The 23,379-nt window shown below is 53.4% G+C and overlaps 1 protein-coding gene across 12 annotated transcripts in view; it reads right to left on the reverse strand.

Annotated features, from left to right (window-relative positions):
* The window catches only part of Iqca1 (IQ motif containing with AAA domain 1), a 126,485-nt gene that overhangs the window by 21,480 nt on the left and 81,626 nt on the right, over positions 1–23,379 (reverse strand). For 10 of the 12 annotated variants that reach the window (XM_048808792.1, XM_048808791.1, XM_048808790.1 and 7 more), the window contains 4 exons: positions 22,231–22,298; positions 20,359–20,441; positions 12,232–12,339; positions 8,545–8,744 (listed from right to left, as the gene is read on the reverse strand). In XM_048808792.1, coding sequence (XP_048664749.1) covers positions 8,545–8,744; positions 12,232–12,339; positions 20,359–20,441; positions 22,231–22,298 — 459 coding nt within the window. The remainder of the gene's footprint in view (positions 1–8,544; positions 8,745–12,231; positions 12,340–20,358; positions 20,442–22,230; positions 22,299–23,379) is intronic. The other 2 variants (XM_048808797.1, XM_048808796.1) reach the window with 1 other exon arrangement.

Raw genomic sequence — 23,379 nt, forward strand, 5'->3', positions numbered from 1 at the left:
CCTCACCCCAGTAGCTCAGTGGCTCTCGTTAGGGTCACCAGGAACCCCCGGAACACGAAATCCTGTCCTAGCCCATCCAAAGAGCTGCCTCCTGCCAATCCCTATGTGACCCTGCCTAAGTCGCAGAGGTGGCTGTGTGCTCCACTCAGCTCAGGTGGACCCCAGCTTCCTCCAACACAGGCTGCCCCCAGTCAGCCTCCCACTGGAGGTCAAAGCCTCCCTGCCTCCAGCCCCAGAAGTAAATAAGACAATCAGAGGCTCCACTCACAAGGTTTTATTAACCTTCTCAGAAAAAAGATACATTATAACAACAAAGGCAGAATCTTATCTTGGTCCTTCTTAAACTCTTAGTACTACGTGAAACCACCAGAAAAACCGTTTTCACATGAGCAATGGTCTCTTGTCCTAGGCTCCACTGTACAGGACAGTGGGCCGTCCTGTCCCATGTCCATTTGGCAGGCAGAGGACTGTCCCTGCTTCATTCCTCTCAGTCCGGCTTTTCTCAATGGCATCTGCAGTACTGCAGTGTTGCTCTGCTCTTTCAGCTCTTAGCGGAGCAGCTGCACGTGAACTTGAAGCGCAAGAGGCTTAAGCACTGGGTCACCCTGGTACAGTGGTGGATCCCTTCCCCTGCCATCCACCCATGTCGAGGGCACACAGGGACATCGGGGTGATGGGTTTGCGAGGGCTCAGCTGTTACCCACGGATTGGAAGACATTCCCAGGAGTGTCCCCGATGACGCTGATCCAGCCACGGTCATGGCAGAGTGCTTCACACCCAGGACACCGCTTCTGCCCTCATTGGCCACCTGCCACATGCTGGGCCTAGAAGTCCCATGGCTTCTCCCCATGCCAGCTGGGGTCACTGCGCAGAGCATCGTGAGGGCTGAGTAACGTGCCCGACCAGCACCGGGGCAGTGCTGGGGCCCGAGGGGGACCTGTCTGCCTGACCCCCGTGTCCACATTGCTGAGAAGCGTTCCCCTGAGGCGCTGCCGTGGAGACAAGACCTGTGTCCTCGCCATCCTTCACCCCAGCAGGAAGGCCACGGAGACCTTCCCTGTCCTGTCCTCGAGAGTGGGAGTCTCGGGTTTTCCTGTCCCTGCCCCTGTCCCAGGGGAGCTGCATGGCGAGTGGCCACAGGATTCCTGCTGACCATGCCCAGTTCTGGAGAAGCACAGAAGACTGGGCAGTTGAGGGATGATCCACGGACAGAGGCTGCTGTCCTTGGAGAAGGGAGACTCAGGGCCAATTGGATGTTGTCCAATAGTTAAAAAAAACTGCCCTGGGAAGAAAGACTGGCGGCCCCACATCTGGCCTGGACTGTGGAGTGAAGGCCACTCTTCCACGGGGGGAGCTTGAGGCCAGGCACTGTGTGAGGAGCTGGGGCACAGAGATCAGTGATGGAGGCCGCTGGCTTCAAGGGGCCCTCGACTGCCTGGGAAGGTAGTGTCAGCAGGGGCCACCAGCGACAGAGAGGGACCCTGGGTGAGGGAGCCCTGGGTGAGGGAGCCCTGGGTGAGGGACCCTGGGTGAGGGACCCTGGGTGAGGGACCCTGGGTGAGGGAGCCAGGTCGGAGACTGCAGACAGACAGACCTTCAAGGTCACCAGAGGGCCACAGCCGTGCCTGGGCACTGGATGAGGTGTCCAGCGTGGGCTCGCGGGCTGCTTCTGGAGGAGGAGGCTGTGGCCCTGCCGCCGCTGCACCCTGCAGGCTGTGGAGACCTGGGGAGGCCTTGGTCAGGAATCTCCATCCCCTCTGTTCCGGGAGACCCCCGCGGGGACTGTGTGAGGAGCTGGGGTGGTGGGTGGGTGCTGGGGACTCGTGGGCCTCCAGAGGGTAGGTCTGAAGGCAGGGACGTGAGCTGCCAGGGCTCCTGGGGGACAGCAGGGAGGCTCAGAATCCGCTGGATGTGGCAAGAAGTGGGTGCCTGGAGGAGGAGGAGGTGGGAGCGCAAAGGGACCGGTGGAGAGGAGACGAGGAGTGAGCTGGGTTGCTGCGGGCCCGGGGGGCTGGGCAGGTGGGGAGCACTGGTGGGTCCAGGTGAGAGGAGTGGAAGGGTAGTGGGTCGGGGGGTGGGGAGCACATGGAAGGCTCTAGAGTTCGGACCGGGTCCTGGGAACCCCCAGGAAGCCTCTGGTCATGGCAGAGTGCTTCACACCTGGACACAGCTTCTGACCTCACTGGCCACCTGCCACATGCTGGGCCTGGAAGTCCCATGGCTTCTAGACCCAGGAGGAGCGTCTAGGCTGGGAGGGGGAACAAGGGGCACAGGAGAGAGAGCCGCCCTGGAGGCCAGGAGAGGACAGAGCGCAGGGCGGAGGTGCTGGTGGCAGTGGGCAGTGCCAGTGGCTGGGTCATGAGGAGGCCACTGGTGTCCTTGGCGGGAGTGGAGGGGACAGGAGCCAGATGACAGGCTGCTGAGATGTGAATGGGACAACCAAAGAGCAGGGAGCATTCCTTCAGAAAGACGGGCAGAGCCACCCCGGGTGGTGGCCTGAGTGGCCTTTCCAGGGACCCAGGTGAGTTCTGCTCCAGGCGCAGGGCAGGAAGGGTGTGGAGATGGCGCGACAGGGAGGAAGGTGGGAAAGGGGGACCTCCGACCGAGGGACGGGCGCCGGTCCTCCTGGCACTGCGGCCTGGGAGGGAGGGACGCAGGGCACGTGGGCAGATGTGTGGGACAGATGTGTGGCTGGGGAGGCCTTTCCTTACTGGTGGCGCCAAGGCAGCGCCATCCAGGGCCCGCAGCCGCCATCAGTGGTGCCTCTCTGATGTCCTGGGCTCCTCTGGACAAGTACAAAAGATGAAATCTCTGCCAATTTGCTAATGAAAAATGGTATCCTTTGCTCTTCTAATTTTCATTCAGCGATGACAAGTCTTCATTTAAATCACCCATGGATAGTTTGAGGTCATGGACAATTAAATGTAATTAATTCATGATTGAACTTTTCTAAAGTTGTCTGGGAAAGTTCACTCTGATTGCCAGCAGAGGGCTCTTCAGCCCCATCGAATGTCACCTCGGGTCTTAGTTTTGTGTGCTTCACATCCTGGGGATCCCTAGCTCACAACGAGCCTCCATCCATGGGAGTCTCATGGACCAGATAAATGCGTTCCGTTGAGCGACTCTGAGCCCACTTCCTTCCCTTGGTGGCTTGCTGGAGTCTCCGTCACCCTCCTGGGCTCCCTCCTGGCCCTGCTCGCTTTGACACTGTCTTGGATGAATGTGGAGGCAGAGGTCTCTTCTGAGGCCTGGTCCCCACTGCCACAGGTCTTAAGGGAGTGTGGCCTTTGGGTGATGAAATGGCACTGACCACTGTGGGGTGTTAATGGGGCGTGTGTGTACATGTGGGGACGGGAATGTATGGGGACTCTACTTTCAGCTCAATCTTGCCGCGAATCTAGAACCATTCTGAAAAATAAAGTCTGTGTGAAAGAACAAAAAGCAAAACAACAACAACAACAACAACAACAAAAACAGTGGAAGGTTTGGACACCAGTCTGCACCTCCCTCCGTCGGAAACCACCTCCATCCCACGGTGGAAGGTGACCTTGGCCTTCCCCCAGCAGGCCATTCAGGGCTGTCACAGCCCCCTCAACTGTCACAGTCGAGTGTCACCAGACTGCCCACTCCCTCTTCTCCTGTTTCCGCCCCTCTGATGGGCTCTGCTGGGCTGGGGTGCTGGCCTTTGCATTCTCCTGCTGAACTTCACCTTGCACAGGCAGGTAGTGTGCACCAGCACGTCCATCCCCCCTGGCTGGGTGGCCCCTAGCCCTGGTCTCACGTGGGCCAGAGGGCCAGGTCAGTGTGCAGAAGGAGAATGAGGAGGGCCAAGAACCACCGCAGAGGAGAGAGCATCTGTCCCAAGACCCAGAGTGCAGGCCAGTGAGTCCCCTGCTGGCCTCCCTCTGGGCTCTGCTCTGGCCTCCCTTGACTCTGCCAAGAGGCCTGAGAGTCAGGCCATTCTGAGGGAAGAGGGGACTCTAGAGAAGGGGGATTGGGTAGGAAGTGGGATCCTGTGGACGCTCCCAAGGACTCAATAGCTCAGTGTTCCCTGCTGACACTCGGGCCCAGGAAGCCCAAGTGGGGCAGGGCAGGAGAGCCTCCCCCAGGGAGCAGCAGGGGCCAGCATGGCAGGGTGGAGTCAGGCCCGGGCTCAAGGGCAGATTCCAGGCTCTGGTTCTCCTGTATGTGGGTCGATCTGGTACTCTTGAGTCTTAATTTTCTTGTCTGTAAAATGGGAACATTAATTCCTACCCCAGGCAGGGTTTGGCACCATTAAAAGGAAAAGCGTTATAACCGTCCTCAGTGCCTTGCTCCTGTTAGAAGCCAACAAGGGCCCCTTCTGCTCCTCTGCCCCCCATGAACTGGGACGGAGACCCGGGGGCGCCGGAGCTGGGGGAGTCCTCGGTAATGGCCCTGCCTTGCTAACTTCTTTGTCCACAAATACTTTAAATATTCATCCCACACACACCAAATATTTATTAATTGGCTATTAAGAAATACTCATTGACTATTTTTCTAATATTTCCGAGACACACATCTTCTTTTCTGCGTATGGTCACAGGGACATTTGCTGTGAGCGCTGTTGACTTGCACAATTTCTTTTAGGAAACACCCGAAGCTACTTACTGCCCTTTAGAGTTCAGTGTGAGATGAAGAATCCTCTGCTAATGACCCTAACAAAGGACTTGGACTTTGTGGTGGTGACATAATAAATCTGCGACTTCCCCGGGGTGCTCAGGCGGCTGGGTGAGGTGGGCCACCAGTCAGACTGGAAGCCAGGAAGTCTCCCACCAGTTGCACTCTCTGCTCTCTGGGATCAATTCTATGGCAGGAATTCTTGGCAGGAAGAGGTGAGGCAGAATCAGGCCCAGTTGTCCCTTCACCTCCGGCAAGTCCCACAGAGCTACATTGGGCCGCGCTCCGGCCTGGGTTCACATATCACAGAAACGTGCTCAGCTTCCTGCCCTTGACTTATCAACACAAGCAGAATCTCTCTCTTTCCTCTGGTTAATTAAAAGCAAAACCTCTTTGCAATGCAAATAGCTGCTTCCTCAGTCAAGCTGGCGCACAGTGGCCTCACTGTGAACATGTTTTAATTGAATGACTCCCACTCCCGAGACCTTGGTGTCTTTCATTAATCAGCTATACACACAATAAAGGTGGAGTTTAACGAGGTGAGCGTCCCGAACTCTGACACGCGGCCCAGGCAGATAAATGTGTTGCTCCACGTTTTGATAATTTGACATCCGAGGTCCGTGGTCCACACGACGTCAGTTTGTGATCATTCTGATAAGTACAAACATAGCTTATCTGATACTGAGACAAAGCCTCCCAGCGGCCGGAACAAATGACCTCCTGGGACAAGGATCATGTCGTTGGCTGGGCCCCAGATGCACACTGGGAGCTCCTAGGCCCCCAGGAGCGGGGGCTGGGCCGGCAGCCCCACTTCAGGAGGCTACACGTGAGGATCTACTTCCGGCAGAGCTATGAAACTGGAGGCTTTGGGGCTGGACCCTGAGCACTGCCATCCAAGGACGTTACTTAAATGCTGTGTGCCCCAGTCTGCTTATCAGTCAAATGGGACAGTGTTAGTGCCTGCCTCCCAGGCTGTGGTGAGAGTTGATGAGTTAACAGGCAACCACAGCCCAGCAAGGTGGGGTGCATAGATGCTTGAAAACTGCTCATGCTTTTATACTTGTGTGCTTCTGTGTGTCACCGGACAATACTAAGTGTCCCTACAACTTGACATTTGTAGTGAACAAGGCTGGGTGCTCATTTGGGCAAGGGATGGGTTTCTGTTACTTTTCCTCTAAGACCTGGTGCTTAGCTTGTTGGTTAAGCACACAGAGGGCACAGGTCAGGCTGCCTGGCTTCAGCTGCCAGCTCACCTTCAGGTCAGCAGCTGACCTGCAAAGTGTGCACACAGAGCCGGAGAGCCCCAGAGGCTCAGGGAAAAGCAGGCCCAGGGAAGAACCGCTGAGTCAATGCCACAGGAGGAGCCTGGAGAGGCTTTCTTCCACTGCAGCTGAGGAAAAGACCACGTCCCCGGCTTGGGGGATTTACCTTGGACTGAGGGTAAAATCAAACAGACCACATTAAGGAAACAGAGAACAAAGCCTTGCAAGTTCAAGTTCATCAGCCAGTAAGTTAATTGCCTGCCAGAACCACACTCGGCTTGCCAGGGAACTTCGACAACATATCATCCACAATGTCTAACATATGGTAAAAAGTTATTAATCACACAAAGAACCCGGGAAATGTGACACATGGTCCAGGAGAAAGCAATCAAGCAGAAATAGACTCGCGATGGTGCTGCGTTGGAAGGAGCGGAGAAGCTCTGCGAGGCAAGGACTTCGAGGTTCAGGGACTGAGAGGAAAGATGGTCAATGAATGAGCAGATGGAGAAGTGCCGCTCAGCATCGAAAACCAACCCCCAGCAGCGAACACAAGTTCTAGAATTAGAAACAAAGGTACCAAAAACTAAAAAATCTACACCGTGGGTTTAACAGCAGATTGGGGATGACAGAGGAAAGGGCAGGTAAACGCAGACACAGGGACAGATTATCCAGTGGGAACAGAGACCTAGGGAGCAGAATCAAGGTGAAATATGTCTAACTGGAGGGTTAGGAGAGGAGGGAGAAGATGGGTGAAAAAAATATTTGAGGAAACAATGGCCCAAACACCCCAGATTTGGTGTGAATGATGTATCTACCGATTCAAGATGCACTTGAGTCAAAAGCAGAGTAAATAGAGGCAACAGGAACGGCAGGTGCGGCGCGGTCAAACAGGCAGGAACCAAAATAAGGGAGACTCTCGGAGCCATCCCGAGAAGGGCAGAGCCCCTGGGAAGCAGGGATCCCGGCTGGGCAACTCCTCGCCACACGCAGTGGTGGCCAGAGGGCCACGCGTGACGTCTTCATGGTGCTGAAAGAAAAACATGTCAACCCCGAACTCGATGTCTAACAACAGTGTCCTTAAAAGCTAGGGACAGTGTAAAGACTTTTAAGAGAAAGAAATGAAAGCTAAGAAAATTGACTGGCAGCAAATCGGCACGGAAAGAAGTGCTAAGGGAGCTCCCTGGTGGAGAGGGCAGCCAGGCCGGCGGGAGCGTGGACAGCTGCAGGGGACCAGGGTGCTGGAGCGGTGGACATCTGGAGACCACGGAGACTGTGGCTCTTTCTCTTTTGATTTTAAAGACCAATGGCTGTTTGAGGCAAAAATAGCAACATTCAACTGTAGTTTTGATTTTAGCTGCAGAACTACGAGTTGGCAAGGGTGGCAGGGGGTTGTGCCGCTGCTGGGCATGTGGTCGGGGACAACACCGACCCCACGCGGACCGTGGAGAGCCTGGTGGGCGCAACCTAGAGCAGCCCTGTGCAATACAGTGGACACACCGCTGAAAGGACCGCGGAGGGACTGACAGGATCTACTAGGAAAATGCTGAATTGACCCGAAGGAAGGAAGGAAAGGAGACGCAGAATAAGAAAGAAATGGACAATGGAGAATAGACAGGGAAATGGTCATAAAGATGGATGGATACAACGGAGCAAGTGCACCAATTAAGTGACACATATTGTCAGACTGAATAAGAAAAAGCAGCTTTGTAGTAATACAGAGGTGCTCGTTAAAGACACAGATACATTGAAAATAAAAGATCATAAAATACACATAGATGTAAGCACGAGAAAGCCGGGGTGGCTACCTCCACATTGATATTGACTACAGGTAGACTTCAAGACAAGGGTCATTTCCAGGGACACTTCACAATGACAAACCAAGCAATCAGGAAAACAGTGACGAATCGGATGCATCTCCTAAGGGCGCTTCCGCCTGGGAGAGGTCGGAAGTCCACGCAGGCAGAGGCTCTGCTCTCAAGTCCAGCAATCGCTGCTGTCAGGAGGACAGTGGCTAAGGGGTGAAACCGCAGTACTGTCACTCACTCAGTTGTGGAAGGCTGTATTAGCTGAATGCCGAGAAGGAACTGCCGATACTGGGTAGTAACACGACTCAGATTACAGTGGCTGTCCTTACCACGTCCGTGCATGTTTGATCTGTCACCACCTCCCACGTGGAGCCTGACCAAGCAGACCCTGCGGAGCCCTTGCCTTTTCACATCCCTGCTCTGCTTAGCGTACCGCGAGCTGCTCCAGGTCTCCCGAGGAAAGAGCTGATGCTCAGGAGCCACCGGAACCCAGCAGTTTATGCCACATGAGCAACGAAGCCCAAGTGCGAATGCCTGATACATGTTATTACAGCGGGGCGGGGCGGGCTGAGGAGAGAGACTGTGGATTGGATTTTCATTGGGCTGTGCAAGGGTTTGGTGGGGGGTCTGGATGGCACAGGAGGGTGTTTACACGGAAAACGAAGCTGCTCCTAATTGCAGGATGCTCAGCCAGGGGCGGCAACCAATGAATTGACAGAGGAGGCAATGGGGAAGTTAAAGAGAGATGTGCTTGTTGGCCTAAAAAAGTTATCTGCAGGACTTGAAAATGTGATTTGAAAGAGGGTGGAGAATCCGAGCCAGAGAAACGGAGCACGTACCTTGAAGACCATGTGCAGCATCATCTGCAGGCCGTTCTTGCCAGGGTACTTCCCAGCGATGTTGGCCGCCGATAGGTTGAAGAGGTTGGCTCCCGTTTCCGTGCAGATGGTGTGGACCAGCATTTTCTTCCCTACCCCGGACGGCCCAGCCAGCAGCAAGGACTTCACCAAGGGAGCCTTCTCATGCACGGCGGCAGACCCTGGGAAGGTGGGGGCAGAGGCTCTAAAATCCTGTTCTTTCCATCAGCTGCTGTGACTAAAAGACCTGACCAGAGCAACTGTGGAGGAGGAAAGGCTTATTTGAGGGCTCCAGGTTTCGGAGGTCTTAGTCCACAGAAGGCAGGCTCCATTCCTTAGGGCTCCAGCTGAGGCTGAACATCAAGGTGGAAGAGTGTGGTGGAGGGAAGTGGCTCACATGACGGACAGGCAGCAGACAGACTCCACTTGCCAGACACAGATACAGACCCCACAGCCACACCCTCAACGCCCCACCTCCTCCAGCCACACCCTGCCCCAATCACCGCCCAGTTAATCCCACCAGTGATTAATTCACAGATTGGGTTAAGGCACTCACAACCCACCCATTTCCCCTCTGTACCCTCTTGCATTGTCTCTCCTGTGAGCTTTGGGGGACACCTCACATCCAGACCATAACACCTGCCAAGAACACCAGTGGTCCTTCACTGAGAGCCTCAGGGCTGGCACCTCATGTGGCCCTGGTTTCTGCACCGTGATGACCATGGGAAGAAGGTGAGCCTGGGCGTGGCTCCTGCCCTGGGCTGCAGCGTCTCTGGTTTGTACACCAGAGCTGGGTTGGAGCCCTAGGGTCAGTGGTCACTCAATACCTCCTTTTCTTCCTCTCCCCCGACACCTTCCCTAACTCCCAGCGTTAAGCTGAACTCCTGGGGTAGCTTTTCTTGGATTTTTACTTTTATTTCTTTAGGGGTTCTCCACCTCCCAGCAACAGCACAAATCCCTGCAGGCTTGGGAAGGAAGGTGGGGACAGAGTCCGTGAAGTGGGCCAAGGAGGGTCCCTGGAGCCGCCTTCCTAGCATTTAGTGGTGCTGACTGTGCCTAGACCCAGGCAGGAAGTAGCCTCGGCTTCCTCCTTCTTCCCTGGCCTTTGTCTGGTTGGGCAGCACAGTCAGACTGACGCTGGGTAGTAAGTGACTTGAATTACTGTCACTATTCCAAGGTTCCTGCCTTGTGTTCTCAACCATACTGCCCATCTCTGTGGTTGGGGAGTCTCCATCACAGAGAATGCAAGCAGAGCTCGGATCGGTCACCGGGCATAGTGAGAAAGGAATTGGACCCTGGACAGCCTTCCATACCCCGGGGCTGAATGGACAAGGAAAGCCTGGCACCCCTCCCCTGCCGGGGAAAACTGTGTGCCTTCCTCACTTCCACTACCCCATCCCTCGCTAACAAGCAAACACGCTATTCAATGTCACCCTACAGAGGGCTGGCTCACGTGGAGGACGGTGGATATTCGTGAAAATCGTGTTTGCGTATGTGACATAATTTCCTGTACAAGAAAAAGGAAAAGGAAAAGCGTATCATAATTATACGGGCACATTAACAACTGGCCTAAAAGGGCAAAGAGCTGGCCAAGGCTAACCACGTGGTGATAGAAGTTTCCAGTACAAGGCTGACCTGAGGAGGAGGCTCCAGCCGGGGGGGCCACAGTGACACAGGCCTGTGGTGAGTGATTCCAGTAGGCAAGGTGACTGGGGATGGACCGTGAGGGGGCATAAGAAGGATGCCACCAGTGGTCGGGGTCCCTGAAGGGTGGCCGGCGTTGCACACTGCAGGGGCCAGGGGCTGGAAGAGGTGCAGGGGGAAGGAACAGGACCAGGACAGCACCTGGGCAGGGGCAGCCGGAGATGCCGGAGAAGGTGTGTGTGACGTGCTGGAGTCACGTTCCAGAGGAGGGTCAGGCCGACGGCCCAGAGGCGAAGAGGGTGGCTGGGGAAGGCCTCTGCACCTGGGAGCCAGGTGACCCAAGGAGGCTGAAGGTGGGCGGGTGGACCTGGGAGTCAGCAGGGCTCTCCCTGCTGCTGCTGGGGTGGCCGAGAGCCACGGGACCTTCTGGTGGGGGAGGACTGCAGAGTGCAAGGAAGGCCAGGCTTCTGGTCCTGATCCCAGTGTGACCTCTTCCCTCCCCTCACCATGTTGGAGATGCTTGCTCATCTGGAAGGCGGTCACGGAGTCCACCTGCATGGTGTGGTGGGGAGTGGCCATGGCTGAATCCCCACTGAGGACCATGCCTCTGCTCAGGAATCGTCCCCTCCGGGCCTTTTCTCCCAGGTCTTCCCGGTGGGTGTCAGGTTCTCTGACAGACACCAGGCTGTCTCTTACCTACTAAGGTGGCTTTGGAGCCTCAAACCTGTTCTTGAGAGCCCTGGATGGGGCTGTTTCCCAGTCTGGTGTGAAGAGTGGCTGTGTGGCTTCTCTGAAAGGCCACATTTGTTAGTTGGGGCAGTGGCCACCACGAAGGACCTGAACCATCAGAGCCCAGAAAACAAGAAACCCTACATTCCTTTCTGTAACTGGATACTGTTGTGACACATGACCTTCCCCTGATACATTAGGAAGGCGGGTGGCAGCCACAGGTGTTGGGCTGTGAGGGCTGGGGGGGCTGTGGGGGCTGGGGGGGCTGTGGGGGTCTTTCTGGGTTCCTCTGGTTTGCAGACAACTCATGAAATTTAAATTAAGCACCTGAAGGCTTCTTAAACATTCCAGACATGACACGAAACCTCTGTCGGAAGAAAAGCCCCACGGGGTCTGTGCCCAGAAGGGCCAGCAGGACAGCGGGCCCTTTGATGAAGGAGCGCAGGGTGGGGGAGGTGCTTCCTGGGCACCCCTCACAGAGGCTTTCCGACAGGAAACCCCCCACAGCCCCTCACATCCACAGCCCGAGCCCTGCTGGCCCTGCGTGCTGTGGGCTCTCCACACACTGGGATGAGTGTGAGGTCCAACCTGCTATTTTACTTACATTGACCCTGTGGATATTATAGGTTGTAGACACTGCGTTGTTGCCCCCAATCCATCTATCAGCCCAGGTTCCATTTACTGTGTCTGACATGACGTTAGAAGAGGACTTAACTATTTCTTGCCAATTGGCTTCAGCTCTTCTTTAGATCGGAGGTGCTCCAACTACTCCCATTGCAAGCAAAGGAGACGGTGAGACTTCTGTGTCACAGTTGTCCCCTGGGGCGCTGCCCCTGCTCCAGGTGGCTTGGGCACACCCGGGGTGACAGCAGCGGAGGTGGGGGAGAAGAACCTGACAGGCTGGCGCTGCACAGGCTCCGAGGAAGCATGCCAAACTATGGCTAGCAGTGAGAGTGGACCTCAGGGAGCCGGCCCAGCCTCAGGTGAGCCCAGGGACCCAGAGGCTGCCTGTGCTCAGGAGCAGTGAAGAAGCGCACGCACAGAGGCCCATGGCCACCAGTGCTTCCTCTGATGCCACTCACTTTAACTGAGGTGCTTGCTTTCGCCCTTCTCTCTCCCGCTGACTGCCTGAAAGTCTCCAGCCCAGACGTGCCCTGCCTGGAGCACTTCCCCATGCTGGGGACGCACTGTCGAAGGGCAGCGAGGCTCACTCAGAAATATCAGTAGCAGAAGCAAAGCTGCAAAGAACATCCACACTGGGACCACCCGCGTGTGGAAAGGCGCAGTGGTCCTTACCCAGAGGCAAGATCCCGTAGAGTGTGATGAGCTGTCGGACGTCCAGGAGGGAAGGCATGGGCTCTATGGACACGTGGCGGAGTGTGGTCCCCAGGTAGCTGTACTCACCTGAGAGGAGAGAAATGGGGATCAGGAACAGAAGAGCAAAATAGTGGGAGAGCACTCATTCACCCTGCAGGGTGACTAGAGCGGGGCTATGGAGACTCACTGTGAAGAACACGTCTATCTAGAGGACGGTTCGAAGAGCCACCCAAGCCCGGGGACACCACCGTCCTACCTGTAATTAACTGGGAATTACATTGGTGACTACACTAACCTAATATCTAAACACATAACATTTGAATATTGGGTTCTGGGGAATGAGATAAAGTTTTTAAACGAGGGACATGCAAAGGAAGCTAAAATTCAGTGGGTTTTGCTTTATTTATATTCTTTATTTATATTCTAAGAGATTATATATAACGTTTGCACAAACTTAAAAAATAAATTATTTCAGACCCATGTGGAGTCTGCTTTGCAGCAGTGCAAATCTGAAATCTAAAATGCAGTCATTTGAAAGGAAGGGTAGGAGTCTAATTTAGGATAAATAGAAGCATCTCCTTTTGAAGGTAATATTCATTTACATTTTTATCATTTTTAAAGGGTTGCCAAAGGAATAATACAGAAATAAATCTCTACAGGTTTAATTAGAAGATATCGAAGGGCTTAATTGTAACCAGCCATAAATCTGAAGCGTTATTTTCTAACTAATTTAGATAAGGTCACCAAGAAAATTAGTTTGGCTGTCTCCATTTGTCACGAGGATGGGCCTTTATACGATCATATGATCCTCTTGATTTGTGCCTGAATTTGTAGTAAAAATATTCAATGAACGAATAGCAGTGTCTGGGATGGTTTCCTACATGAGGTTAAGGGATGCAAGAGCATACCAGCGTCTGAATCACAAAAAAGTATCAAAAGCTTATGCACTTTTGCAAATTCTAAGAACAGTAGGGTTAAAATTCAGACAATGGTGGCTGCTTTGTTGCAGAGGGAGGCTTACAGGCCTCTGAATGAGAGAGTCCTTGGCAAGGGCAAGGTGTGGGGTGCAGGGATGAGTAATGATGAAGCCTCCACCATGGCTTCAGATGCCCACGCTCTTTAATGAGCAGGTAATAAATACCAGAGTGGTTAATTTAGCCTTCACCAGGAGAGAGGTCCCGCAGCACCCGTTCAACCCAGCCCTTATTAACAGTACACACGTCGTTAGAGAGGATAGGGAAGTGACCCTGATTCTCCTGCTATGTAAACCCATATTAATGACCACACTCACCATATTTCCAGAACCTAATGTTTTTTTTTTTTTTTTAAAGCAGATCATATAAAACTGAATTAGGGAGTGTTGGTTCTGACACAGTGAAGGTGCCAATCGCCCAGGCGGTTTGCCAAGCTAGGAGGCTCCATCTACTCGGAAAGCACACACTAGCCATCCTCTCTCCAGCTGACTGCCTGAAAGTCCTCAGCCCAGACCCAAAGATGGGCAGATGTGCCCTCGCTGGAGCCCTTCCCCATGCTGGGGACGCCGAAGGAATAATACAGAAATAAATCTCTACAGGTTTAATTAGAAGATATCGAAGGGCTTAATTGTAACCAGCCATGTGTTTGGTGATTGCCCAGTGGGGGATCCGTAATCTTTTCTCCCACCCACTCCAGAGCTCAGAAAGTTCTGGATTCCCTGCACAGGTACCAGACCTTCCACAAGGGAGGAAAGAGAAAAACAGCAGAAGAGGTGTTTGAGACAGAGGATGTGAGAAAGGGCCCAGACGCCCAAGACAGGGGAGAAACGGACCCTGCCTTGGGCTGAGCCCTGGCCCTGGACAGTTTCTGCACACAGAACCGCAGTATGCAACCTTGTGGAAACAGGGGCCTGGTCCATGGGCTCATCAGGGTGGACCCTAAATCCTATAGGACTGGAGTCCTCACAAAAAGGTGAAACTGGACGTGAACGGAGGCACAAAAGGAGAACACCATGCCCAGAGGAGGGCAGAGATGGGCGATGCCGCTTCACACCAACGAGCCCCAGAGATGCCACAGCTACCTGCGCAGGGCAGAGGCTGGACAGGTCACCCACCTACACCCTCACACTGGCCTCCAGGACCTGAGGCCACCAGCTGGCATTCCTCAAGCCAGCCACGACCTGCCAAGGTGATTCTGCACATCGTCCCTGATGAGCACACAGTAAAGAGAATCAGGGTGGAAGAGCCCAGTAAAGAGAAACAAAAATACCCACAGAATGAAAATGAAACAGCCCCACATGTTCCCATTGTCCCTAACAGTGTAAGAAAGAAGGAAATGGAACAATCTATTCAACAATGCTGGGTCTTTAAACAAGCCCCTCAGACATGGGTGAGCGGACACGGGAGGCTCCCTGGAACAGGCTGCTCCTTGGCTGGGAGCCTCTGAGAGGCACTCGGGACTTGCTGAGTGGTGATCCCCAGCCTGATCCAGCCCGTCCTGCATTCCAGAACCCTCGGTAGCTCTAGGGACCAGGCAGAGCTAGAGAGAGCCCAGGTGAGCCGTCTCCTGCGCAGAGCTTCCCGGGCGACGATGAGGACCACATCATGCGTCTCAGAGACTCTGTGCTCCTGTGTCCTTTCTGCTGCAGCGGCTCTGCCAAGCCTGCCTGGGAGCTGCCTGGGATGTTCTTCTTGTGCACAGGACCTGAGCCAGAACCCCAGGGATGGGCTCTTGGGAACCCGCTGAGTCTTCCGACCTACAGGGCAGGGGGGGGATGGACTTCGGGGCGAATGTGGAAAACACTAACTGGGCTCAGTTTCAAGCAAACGCAGCTGTCTCTGAAGCCTGGTGCTGACGGGATCATCTAGGGGAAAACCCTTCTCTGTGTCTCCTCAGCCAGTGGCCAGCCTTCTCTGTGCCTTATGCTTTGTGACGTGGATGGTCGGGAGGCACATGTGGGGCGCCACAGAGCCAATTCCTTCTTCACAGGAGTGCACTAAGCCGACGGGGGACTGGAGACAGCAGGAGGGGTGTCGGCGGCTGGCCAGGGTGTCTCTGCTGCCACATGCTCAGAACTCATAGAGATTTTCCCAGGCGGTGGCAGCCATCACCCCACCCTACAGGAGTGGCATAGGAAGCTCTGGGGGAGGCAAGGTGGGGCCTGGGGAGAAACCCAGTCTGGCCAGGGTCCAGCTGGGCATCCAGCCTGCATTCTGGTGGCCTAGGAGGTCCTCATGGGCACTAATGTCCAGAATATCTCTGTAGCACTCTGGTCCCACGGGAAACTGGGAAGCTTGCTGGTCCCTAGGGGTGGGATGGGGCTCCTGAGAAGGACTTGGCAGTTTGGGGGTTGTCAGGAAATGTGCTGTTTCTGGCACACCTCAGAGTGGGCTTCCTGGGCATGGGGCCAGCGTATGGAGATGGACACCGGACAGTGTAGAGTGAGGCCAGGGAGGGGTGTGGACTGGTGAGCTGGGGAGGCAAGGGGCGGGGAGGAAGGGCTAGGTTTGCAGGCCCACCCACCCGTCTCTGGTTTTGTCCTCGCCTCTTCAATCTCTTGCAGCCAGACCTGCTGTGAAGGGGATGGTGACAGGATCTGAGTGGTGCTGGGAGGGGGGCGGGACTACAAATCCTGACTCCCAAAGTGACTCCCAGCCCTGTGGAGCATGGCTGGACATCTGGTCTGGTCTGCTGGAAAAGCCCAGGTCTGCCTGTCTGTCCTGCCTGGAGGCACAGCCTGTAGGCTGCCCTCCTGACACCATGTAGGGCTCTGATCACGCAGCTCTGTAGAGAACAGGTTGCTCCAGAACCAGCCAGGCTGCGCCTCTGTGTGCCGGTGTCACAGAGAAACCAAGAAGTCCAATCAAAATTAGGGCATCGGACTGAGGAGAGGTGCCTGCAATTATTTGGTTCCAGTTCCCCTTACGTGGGAAGTCTGTCCGGCCTGGCTGGCGAAGGAAGCTCCAGGCACGAACTGCTCTGTTCCAAAATCAGAAAGACATCAGGGAAGCCAGTGACCAATGAGCAAAGGAGTGTCCAGACTTCAAGTCCTTCTCCAGACCCGAGGGCGTGGCGTGAAGGACACTGAGCTCTGCTTAAGGAACAAAAGCCAAAAGCCACCAAAGACAGAGAGGTTCAGCTGGGGCTGTCCCAGGATCAGAGGCTTTCCCACCATGACAGCCCCAGCAGAATGGCAGCTGGGTCTGCAGGCCCGTCAGACTGGGTTCCACCCCAGAGGAGGCTGCGGGTTCATGTGGGAGGACGTCAGGGGGTTGCCCTCCGCAGAGCTTAGCAGCCTCCCATGCTTGGACTCCCGGGGTAGCAGCACAGCGATGCCCTGACTCCCTTTGACCTTGGCGGTTAGCTGGAATGGTTTTGAAAAGGAAGACACCCCTCACCTGCTGCTGGGGTACCCGGTGGTGAGGACATACAGAGCAAATGCTTGGATCTTTCTAATTGCCAGTTTGTAAGACAATAAACTGGCCTCTGGTCGTACTCTGTGAAGATGACAATTAGGGTTTTTTTTAATGTTGTTAAGAATTTTTGAATAAAAATATGTCTTATGGATTTCAATACATCGTATTTCTTATCCTCACTGAGCTCAGTACGGCCCCCTTTGGCCTGAGGAGTTCCCTCAACTTGTCTCCTGTTTCCTTCAACTTTTGTCAGCTTGTCTCTTCATAAACGAGTTTCTTCAACCTGTTTTCTGCCGTGAACCCGGTCATCTCTGACAGCTTCGTCACCATGTGGCAGGAGGTATCTCGGGCTCCTCTCTGTGTCCCCTGCCCTGTCTGGCACTGGCCATTTCTCCAAGAAGTGCTGGCTTCTTCAGTGGGAGATGGAGTGTTAAGAACATAACCCGAAGGCCAGGGGCTTTTGTGGCTACAGGTTGGTCCTGCCTGGACCAAGAGCCAGGAGGTCATTCTTTCTAGGTGTTTTGACTGGACAGAGCTGGGAAGGCCATGCACCTTGGTATTCATCATGGTCGCCCTACCTTAAAAGTATTCATCTTAAAATCTTAGAATCTTAAAAGTATCCATAAGTTCCTGGGAATTGGGCCTCTGTGCTTTACCAATGTGGATTTCCAGTTTCCCCAACTCCTTCTACATGACACATACACCCCACTCTCAGTCTTCAAGACATGGGGGTGGGTGGCAGGCCCCACAACTTCTCAGTTGCCTACCCCATGCTGCACCACCCCCATAGACACCCACTCTCATGCCAACCAGTACTGCCCAGGATACTGAAGGCGCTAAGCCCTTGTGTGTACCAGCTCTTCCTCCCTGGTTTCTGTGGCTGTGTGACCCACTGTCAGAGCAGACGGCTCTCTGCACTCACACTCTGCCTGGTGGCCCTGTTTGGTCTCAGGTTCAAAAGTGAGTATGCCCTGCAGGTTGCCACCAGCCCTGATGTCAGATCTCTCTCCTCCGTTTCCACTGAGGTAGCTCCTTCCTAGCAGATTCCTCAAGATGGGCACATGGGCAAAATACACTGAGTTCTTGCCTAGTTAGGAGCTTGTGTCCTGTGTATGTGAACATGAGTTTGGGTGAGTTCAAAATCCTCGAATCTTATTTACTGTGCTTGACTATCTCAAAGATGTGGCTTCATCTGCTTCTGATATAAAGTGCTGCTATTGCTCTAATTTCCTTTCCCTTATGGGCCACTGATTCCCAAGGCACTTTTAGAGAATGTGCTTGGTGTTGGTGAAACTGAGTCCCTGCTCCCAGATGCAGTGTGTCTTTCCTGATGTGGCTTGCACGTCTTTTCAAAGAAAGCCTCATGAGTTTGGTTCCGTAGTGTTCTGCCGCTCCCCTTTGGCTCTTCTTCAGGGACATTTTTGTATGTTGGACCTTCTTTGTCTGTTTTCAGTATTTGACAGGTTCTTCTGAATTTTTAAAAATCTCTATTCATTTCTAATTTTACCTTAAAAATTTATGTCTTTTACCTTTTCTCTCTCTTAAAGCATTGTTCTTTATGAGCTCTTGTATCTAAATCAGTTTTTTCCTAAAATATTTTTTCCTTTATTAATACTATTTCTTGAGTTTTACCACCTCATTCCTGAGTTTTTCTAATTCTACTTCATGCTGTTCTTACATGTCTTCTATAATTTTAATATATATTATTAGCTTCTGCTCTATGGCAATGTCTTTCTGAGATATTTTTCCTCATTTTTCCTAGGATAATTTTATGTGGACTTTGACCTTGAAGTTTTCTGTTGCTAAAATTTATGTGAGTTAACTGTCTGTTTTTCTAGAAGATGTGGCTCAGGATGGCTTTTCTAGTTTTGCAGATCTTCCTCTCCTGCTGATCATGTATGTGGAAACACGGGGCCTGTTCTAAGTCAGCCTCTGCCTCCGGTCCCCTCTCCCAATGCTTTTGTTCTTCTGTTTCATCTTTATTTTCCCTGTTCTGCTCGGTTTTGGTTCTACTCCCAAGAGGTTCCTGGGTTTGGAGCCCCGTCTAAGAAGGGCACAGCGGAGGTCACTCCCAGAGTTTGTCAGTGTGGACTGCTTCGGCCCCGGCCCTTTGCACTGATCTGCCATGGACACGCCTCTCTGTTTCAGTTCAGTTCTTGCCCAGCCCACGGCACCTTTCAGTGAGTGCTGGCTGGTTACTTTGAGGCTCTGCTGTTCTCAGGTCCTTCAGTGTCCCCAAGGCTTGTACTTTGAGGCTCAAGAGTAAATATTTTTTTTAAAAAAAATATTTATTTATTTATTTTTAGTTTTCGGTGGACACAACATCTTTATTTTTATGTGATGCTGAGGATCGAACCCAGCGCCCCATGCATGCCAGGTGAGCGCACTACCGCTTGAGCCACCTCCCCAGCCCTTAAGAGTAAATCTTGTCATTTAGTTTTGGAGTAAGGGAGGCCTGAGGGTTTTTGGTACCTAGTTGCTCTATTAGAGTGAACAATGACACAGATTACACTACGCTGATCACGGAGAGACTTCGTGCGTCTACACTGACACCACCACAATTCAGAAAGGTTCCATACTTTCTTACAGAAGAATGGTCTCTTTCAGTGTAGGAGGAGTGGTGGGAAAAGAACCCCACTTTACCACCATCACAGTGAGACTGCCGCAGACAAAAGTCACCAGTGGATGCCACAAGTGTTTGCGAGAGGCAGCTGGGGTCGGCATCTCCAGAGCCCCAAGCACCACCCCATATTATTCTGTAATTACAAAGAGGAAGATAGCTTCCCAGTGGAGAAGTCTGGGGACAGCACTTTCACCATGTGGTTCAACTTGATGTCACCAGCGATGGGACAGAGTGGCATCCTGTGTCCAGTGGGAAACACTGAGAAGGACACTGCATCTTCAAAAGTTTTCCTGTGAAAAACGTGAACCTAAATCAAATGATGGGGAAACCATCAAAGCAACTCAGCAGAGGAACAGCCTGCAAAGCGGCTCAGAGTCCCAAGAACTGCGGGCTGAGCCGGGCAGAAAAGGCCAGGAAACATCTAGAGGGAAGGGTCGCAGGAGCACCAAGAGATGGGCAGTCACCCAGTCGTGGAGGACATTACCAGGCCCGGGGGAAACTGAGCTGCACGTATATGTTGGGCGGCAGTCTACGCCCCTGTGGTGACATGGGACAACACCCCCGCTCACTGGAGGGACTTTCTCCAGGAGAAGGTAATGTTGGCATTAGGATGGTGAAGTTACGGGGCATCTTAAGCTTTGTGTTTCCAGGTTATAAAAGACCAACAGAAAACCATTAGTTGAAGGCTGTGATAGCCCCTGTCCGCACCTCCTCCTTTTCTCTACCTCCCTGTCCTCCCTGGAAGCTCCCTCGGGTGGAATTCCTGCTGGGAGGGTGTGGACTGTGGAAGCACCGGGCTGCCCCAGGGCATTCTGCTTGGTCAGGAAGCACACACAGTTCATTTCCTCCTCAGGTTATGCCAGAAAGAACGTGCCAAGGAGCTCGGCAGGCAGGATACAAAGTCCCGCTGTTGCCATGTCAGGGGCAGCACTGGACCGGGGTCAGTTCACGGCACCCCCCTTAGGTTATTCCCATCACTCAGTCTGACAAACGTCTGCCAAAGGCTACCATGGCGGGGTTTGTTTGGACAAAGACTCAGATGAAACATATTTCCCACTGTTGGACCTCAGGGTTGCTCTCGGGGCACTTTACCAATGTAATCAGAGAGGTTGACTTTCCGAGCCTGGATCAGCAGGCCTTCCTCCACCAGCTCCTTGAACAGAGACTCGATGGTCCTGGGGACAAAGCAGAGCATCTACATCAGCAGCCCACACAGGGGGTCAGCAGTATTTCCGTCAATCAGCACATGAGCCAAGAACTTGGACCACATCTATTCAAAGTACATCTGCATGTATGCGAATGAATGGACTTTTGAGGTGTTTCTACAATTTGGGGGGTAAATTAGGCCTTTAAAAATAGAGCTTTCACTCATCCTTGTGCGTATCGGGTGTTTTCCATCAATAAGGATTATATCTCGGGGTAGCTGAGGCCAGCCGGGTGGCCACCAGTCTTCGTGATAGCACAAATGTGAATTAGAAATCACCCAATGCTAGCAACGTGCTATTCAGTCAGCACCTGCCTGCAGTGGGAAATCATCAACGCTTGCTGAAATTTGTGTTTCCTATTAACCTGACAGCATGATGGTTTGAAAGAAATCAGTACGAGGAGCGAGGCCTCTGCTGGAGATCTCTCCTACATGGAAGGTGAAGTGTAAGGCTGCGTGGGGAACGGCTTCTAGCAGGCTGCGGACATTTCTGCAGTGTTTAAGGTGCCAAAATGACTTCTCAAAGAGGGGCCTGGCACAGAGCCAGCACACTGTGATTCATGCCACCCAACAAAAATGGACGCAGGGTCCCACTTAACGGCCGCCACCCCCAGCGATGTCAGGTGGGGTTTGTGGGAATTCCGATAGTCAGCTCAAATATGGTTCAGTGTGGGCGGCCACGATGCTTCCTCTTCTTTTCCTTCCACCCCACCTGTCTTTCTATTATAAATAAATTATAAATAAAGCTATTGTCCAGCAGTTCTCCCACTGTTCTGTGATCCAAGGGACAAAAGAGACTCAGGAAGGTCAGTGCTGTTGGGACCCGTGTGACCTCCAGTCTTCAACATATTTAAAAATAGCTCACCCTCTGCTGAAAATTAGGAAAGGGCTAAAGGTAATGGAATTGGGGGTAGCGGTACCTAATCTACATCAACGAGATACCCACTGCAGTGTTTTAGCTTGAATTCTTACTTACTCTAGGCACATACCATAGGCGTTGTTATGGTTTAGATACGAGGTGTCCCCCAAAAGCTTGTGTGAGAAAGTGCAAGGACGTTTGGGGTGAAGTGATTGGTTATGGTGCACTCATCCCCTGTAGGGGTTAACTGGGTGGTGGTGGCTGTAGGCAGGTGGGGTATGGCACCCAAAAAAGAGCCCCCCACGTCCACTGTGAGCAAAACACCTAGCAGGCAAGGGATCCCTTCAGAAGGTCCCCGACACCCTCCTATTAGGGTACTTCCTCCCTAACATGTGACCCCTCGTGCTCTTTATTTTCAATGCTGTAGCACTTGAGAGCCATTTCAGCTTTAAAACCTCAGCATTTAAAGCCATCCTTCACTAGGAATCGGAACAGCAAAACCCGAGGAATGGAGCACCCTCTTTGGCAGACTCCGTCTCCCCTTGGTCTCCCCGCAACAAGCTGGAGGGAGCCCAGCAGGGGCGGCCAGGCCCGGGGAGGACTGAGACTCTCTCTACCCTGGCGTGTCCTCCGGGGGTTCCTCGGGTTGTTATTTCCTGAACAATTTTTAAAGAACACCCCCCACCCCCGCATGAATCTTAACACTTCAAAACGCCACGTGAGCTTGATGCCACGGCACCCAGGTCCGCCTCTGGGCCGTCCTCGTGCTGTGCACCTTCCAACCTGGGATCTGCAGGAGGCTCCCCCAGATCTGCTCATTCCACGACAATGCCGAGGAACAGAGGGGCGCCCTCCTGCTGCTCAGGGCTCCCGGCCCCCTCTCTGCCACCGTTCTCCTCACCTGTCGGCCGTCAGGTCCTTGTCCTTCTTCCCCCTCTTCCCTCGTTTCCCTTTCTTCCCTTTGTTTTTCTGTAAGGAAATGGAAGTGACCATCCACTTAGCAGAGATCAGCTGAGCAGATGGTTCCTTGGGGTCGTGGGTGGGGAGGATGCGCTCGGGATGTGCTCGCGTTACATTGATGGCAGGGCTGCCCTGTTTCCAGAGGGGAGGGAGTGGCCTGGGGAATCCCTGTGGCCCCGCGGATGTGGTCCCTATGGACAGAAGGTGGGTCTCGCTGTGAAACCTGCACAGGGCCAAATTCCAAATCGGCCCCAGCGGTCCGTCCTGTCCTCTGAGCTCTGGCACAGATAAGCTGGGCACAGGCAGAGAACTGGGCTGTGCTTGTCTCTGAATCTGCCATGGTCTAGTGCTTGTTCCCCAGCTGGCCCTGGGGTGACCGTCCTGCAAGGTAGGGCCTTTGGAAGACAATCAGGTTAAGAGGGCTCCAACCTCATGATCAGGGTTAGTGTCTAGTGGAAGAGGACAGAGAGAGCTGTCACCTCTTCTGCCACAGAGACACACAGCTAATAGGGCCATCTCAGAAGCCGAGAGCCTCCCCTATGGAGTCTGCAGCCTCCAGAGTTCATGGCAATAAACTTCTCTTGTTTTATCAATTACCCGGTCTGGGGCACTTTGTCCTAGCAGCCCAGATGGACCAGGGCGATACCCCATCACCTCTCTGTCAGCAACCGGCCCAACCTGGGAGCCCTCAGGGCCAGGCAATTGTCCAGCTCCTGTCCCCAAGGAACCTGGCTTTGGGATCCTTGTGACAGCCTGGAGGGACAGGCTCCCAGTGCAGCCTCTCGGTGGTACTGGTCCCTTCAGAGTTCTATTTACAATATCCCTCTGAAGCTCCCCACGGCCCACAGGATGAGCTGGACTTCCAAGGCACTGTGTGCAAAGGCACTCCAGCACTGGGCTTCCTTTCTTGTCACCTTCTAGCCCAGGTCCCCTCAAGCAAGCATGTTTCCCAGACATGACAGATGCCAGGTACTATCGTACCCCTGGGTGCTCTGCATTCCACCCCTCCTGTGTGTTCCCCAATCCCTCTTTTTTATTGCTTGGTCTGATTTTGCATTGAGCTCTTACATATAACCTCCACACATTTCAA

Source organism: Marmota marmota, unplaced genomic scaffold, assembly GCF_001458135.2.
Source record: "Marmota marmota marmota unplaced genomic scaffold, marMar, whole genome shotgun sequence".
NCBI classification, from domain to species: Eukaryota; Metazoa; Chordata; class Mammalia; order Rodentia; family Sciuridae; genus Marmota; species Marmota marmota.